Genomic DNA, 4,145 nt, shown 5'->3' with positions numbered 1-4,145 from the left:
GAGCTGAGGAGGGCAATATTTATATATAGAAGGTGCACAGTGTCGTTCACACAAACACTAAACCCCATCATGGTGACACACATGATACTGAAATAATGCAATAAACATTAATTTAACAACATTAGATGTAAGATTAAACCCTAGGGTACACAACTGATAAGAAAAACTAAGAGACATGTTATTTCAACAAAAAAACATCAACTATGAAGTGTCATGCTGGGAATTCTGGGAGTGTCAATTTACAGTTTTTCTCTGTAAATTATACAATGGCTTTTTCTTTTTCACTTCCAAAAACCGTATTTTTAACAGTATTTTACTGTAAAATTACATTAAATGTAATTACATTTATTCACCGAATATAGTATGGAAACTTACTGTTAACCAGTTAACAGGTTTTTACTGTAGCATTTTTACAGTCTTTTACTGTTAAAATCACAATCATTTTTTACAGTGTACCTTTAAGGCCAAAGCATACTTCAGTTTTACGCATACGCGATGGTCTGCGTACAGTGCGCATGATGCAAATTTCATCACCAAAACATTACACACGTACTGTACGTGCACCATCCGATTTTTGTAACCACACATACTTTGTACGTGCAGGTCACACACGCATTGACTTGGTTTTGCACTAATCAGTTGTTCCACAAGGTGGCAGCACTGCCCCGGGCCGTTGTTTCACAGTAGAAAATGAAACTAAAGAGACAGAACAACAACAACAAATCAGCGGAGACTGCTGCAGCACTTGTGTGAGGGGGTTATGACAGAGTCACTACTTTAGTTTAGAAGAGTAAAAAAACATTTTCATTGGTTTTAAATTCTGAAGAAAAATACAGCAGATGCTGGACAAATATGAAGCTTTCTAGAGCGCATGTGTCAACCGCCTGCATCCGTGCACGCTATCAAATGTAATATACTGTACGAAAACTACAAAAACAAAGTATACTTTGGGCTTTAGTGACACAACAACTTGTCACTGGGGCAGTACATTTAAATGGCTGTCCCTTTAAGGGTACAAATGCCAAACTGTTGTACCCCAAAATGTAAAATTTTTGCCCATTTTTTTAAGAGTGTTAATATTAGCAGTGAAGCAGTTACTATTTGAAATATTTGAAAACATTTGTTTACCAAATCAAAGTCATTCAATGCAATTTGACAGAAATCAGACTTACTATTGGACAGATACTAATTCAACCAGCAATCCATATTGAGGTGGAGACATCCCAAATAATAGGATATACTGCAATATTTACTTGGTTACACTACATTACATTTTTCAGTCAATAAATGTGAGCTTTTCCTGAAAATGGTTTAAAAGTGATTCAAAACCATATGAAACCAACATCAGTACAAGCATACTGCTAAGAACTTGCTTACTAGACACTTACTTGTCTGTGACACTTTTTTTTTTTTTTTTTCAGTTGTACTTCGTCCAGACAGATGTCCAGTAAGAAGTGGTTCCTGATTTTTCTCCTGGTTCCAGGAACTGCTTTACTACTGTATCTTTCTTATACCCCTATGACAAAAGGGCAAGAGGAGAAAAAATCACAAAGGTACCCTCCTGCAAAACAACAAAGCACAGCAGCACCAAGGAAGGATCCTGTAAAAGAAGAACCAGAAATGGACACTGTCCAAGAAGAACCAGGGTTGTACCATGTGGCTTATCCCCGAAAATACAGATTTATCATTGACCAGCCAAAGATATGTGAACAGCAAAAACCCTTCGTGGTGGTTATGGTCCCTGTGCCTCCTGGCGACGCTGAAGCGCGCAGTGGCATCAGGAGGACGTGGGGTGGAGAAAAGGTTGTTGGGGACAAAGTGGTTGTGGTGCTGTTTATTATGGGCTTACACAGTGGAAACGATGAAGAAACATTGCAGGAGCAACTCCGGAATGAGAGCCAGCAGTACAAAGACCTTCTCCAGAGCAACTTCCTGGATTCCTATAAGAATCTGACCATTAAAACCATGATGATGATGGAATGGCTCAGCAGGAATTGTCAACAGGCGTCCTTTGCTGTGAAAGTGGACGCTGACGTGCTCCTTAACATGAACAATCTAATAAATATGCTTGTGAGTCTGAACCCAGTACCAGCCAACTATATGACCGGGCTAGTGTGGTACGCAAGCCCTGTCATTCGAAATCCGTTCAACAAGTTTTTCCTTCCCTACGGTGTGTACCCCAGAAACGCATATCCGCCGTATCCTCTAGGCATGTGTTACATCATTTCTTTGGACCTGCCACAGAAATTTATACAGGAATCGAAGCACATTAAACCCATATATATAGAGGATGCATATCTTGGCATGTGTTTGGAGAATTTGGGTATCGTCCCAACCAAACCGCCAAATATAGAACAGTTTGTGGTGACACCACCGCAGTACAATCGCTGTTACTATTCTGGATTGATAGCTATACTTACGGACAACACAAATCGGATGACGTCCTTTTGGATAGATATTCATTCAACCAGCAATCCATGCTGAGGTGGAAACATCCCAAATAGGATATACTGCAATATTATGTGTCTGAATTTTCTTGTGCTTGTGCGTGTGTGTTTGAGCATTTTATTTGTTTCAAGTGAAACCATGCATCATGCAGTATCCAACTCAGGAACAAAGACACAAGTATTACATGTAAAAACATGTATTTTTTATGATTATTTAAAGTTCAAGACATGTCAAAGAATAAGAATTCATCAAGGGAAAAACAATGGAACCGTTATTACACAGTTTTCTGAATTGAATAATTAAATAATAATTTGCTTGTTGATGTGTTCTCGTCTTTACCAAACAAAATGGCACATTGTTCTGTTTGAGAACTGGACACTTACTGTTATAAGGTTTTCTTGCATAAGGAAAGAAGTGTATTTCAACTGAAACCTAAACTTACACACACTCACGCAGAGGCGTTACCTCCAAGGAGGCAAGGGAGGCAGTGCCTCCTCAAAATATTGGATGAGAAAAAAATTTTTTAGTACAAAAATAAAACAACCAATATTACAAAATATAACATTTAAAAAGTGTATAAATCACTCGTTTTTCTAAAGAAACATTGTCCAACAGCAACACCAGCAGGTAAAGTTACAGCGGGAGTCCACGTCTCTCTCGCCTCCCCTGAGCCCATTGAGTTTTAACAGACCCCCTAAAGCATGCGGTGATTTTGGTGGGGGTAATTGGCTAGATGCACAAGATGGCGTCGGTGAGTTTCAGCGTTTTCAGAGTGTGGGAATGCTTACTTCCGGTCTTTGTGGCGTTTGCATTTACTGTAAGGGGAAAGTTTCATACAAAACTTGGATAGATAGATATAATTCATGTTTTTCAAATTAAATAGCGGATAGTAGTATATCAAAGACAAGAGAAAACATCCTCCATTAATGGGAAGACTAATTTAAAAAAGTAAGTAAACAACTTACACCTTAGATATAACCACTTTGTTATGTCAAAATAAGACTTAAAATGGAATGACGTGCCCCCCACCCCCCATTTTTTTCGGCCAAGTTTGTTCACGTAGAGTTTTTCAAGGGCCAGTGTGAATAAATCTCATGCAGTGTATGTTTCATTCATATTCAAAGCTGGAGGGCGCTCTCGTGCAGAAATTCCAAAATGGCCTCATAGAAGTAATAACTTATGACATGCCAGGAAAGCCCTAATATGGACAAAGGCATCCAGCTATCCTGTAGCTGAGCTGAATAAAAACGTTTTGACTGATGAAACGTGAAGACAATAAACACACGATTGTGACAATATATGGTTTATATGTGTTTTTCCAAGTCATCTCCAGGTAATAAATAAAGTACACTGAACAAAATTATAAACGCAACACTTTTGTTTATGCCCCCATTTTTCATGAGCTGAACTCAAAGATCTAAGACTTTTTCTATGTACACAAAAGGCCTATTTCTCTCAAATAGTGTTCACAAATCTGTCTAAATCTGTGTTAGTGAGCACTTCTCCTTTGCCGAGATAATCCATCCACCTCACAGGTGTGGCATACCAAGATGCTGATTAGACAGCATGATCATTGCACAGGTGTGCCTTAGGCTGGCCACAATAAAAGGCCACTATAAAATGTGCAGTTTTATCACAGCACAATGCCACAGATGTGTATGTTGCACATTTTAGAGTGGCCTTTTATTGTGGCCAGC

At 38.7% G+C, this 4,145-nt stretch overlaps 1 protein-coding gene across 2 annotated transcripts in view; it reads left to right on the top strand.

The window, feature by feature from the left end:
* The window catches only part of LOC107742103 (beta-1,3-galactosyltransferase 1-like), an 8,398-nt gene extending 5,602 nt beyond the window's left edge, over positions 1 to 2,796 (top strand). For both annotated transcript variants that reach the window (XM_016554976.1, XM_016554978.1), the window contains exon 2: positions 1,422 to 2,796. In XM_016554976.1, the coding sequence (XP_016410462.1) occupies positions 1,441 to 2,484 (1,044 nt within the window). In that variant the 5' untranslated portion in view covers positions 1,422 to 1,440 and the 3' untranslated portion in view covers positions 2,485 to 2,796. The remainder of the gene's footprint in view (positions 1 to 1,421) is intronic.
* Positions 2,797 to 4,145: the final 1,349 nt, after the last annotated feature.

Source organism: Sinocyclocheilus rhinocerous, unplaced genomic scaffold (genome assembly GCF_001515625.1).
Source record: "Sinocyclocheilus rhinocerous isolate Xijiao unplaced genomic scaffold, SAMN03320098_v1.1 scaffold2873, whole genome shotgun sequence".
NCBI classification, from domain to species: domain Eukaryota; kingdom Metazoa; phylum Chordata; class Actinopteri; order Cypriniformes; family Cyprinidae; genus Sinocyclocheilus; species Sinocyclocheilus rhinocerous.
This window is presented reverse-complemented; position numbering and strand designations above follow the sequence as displayed.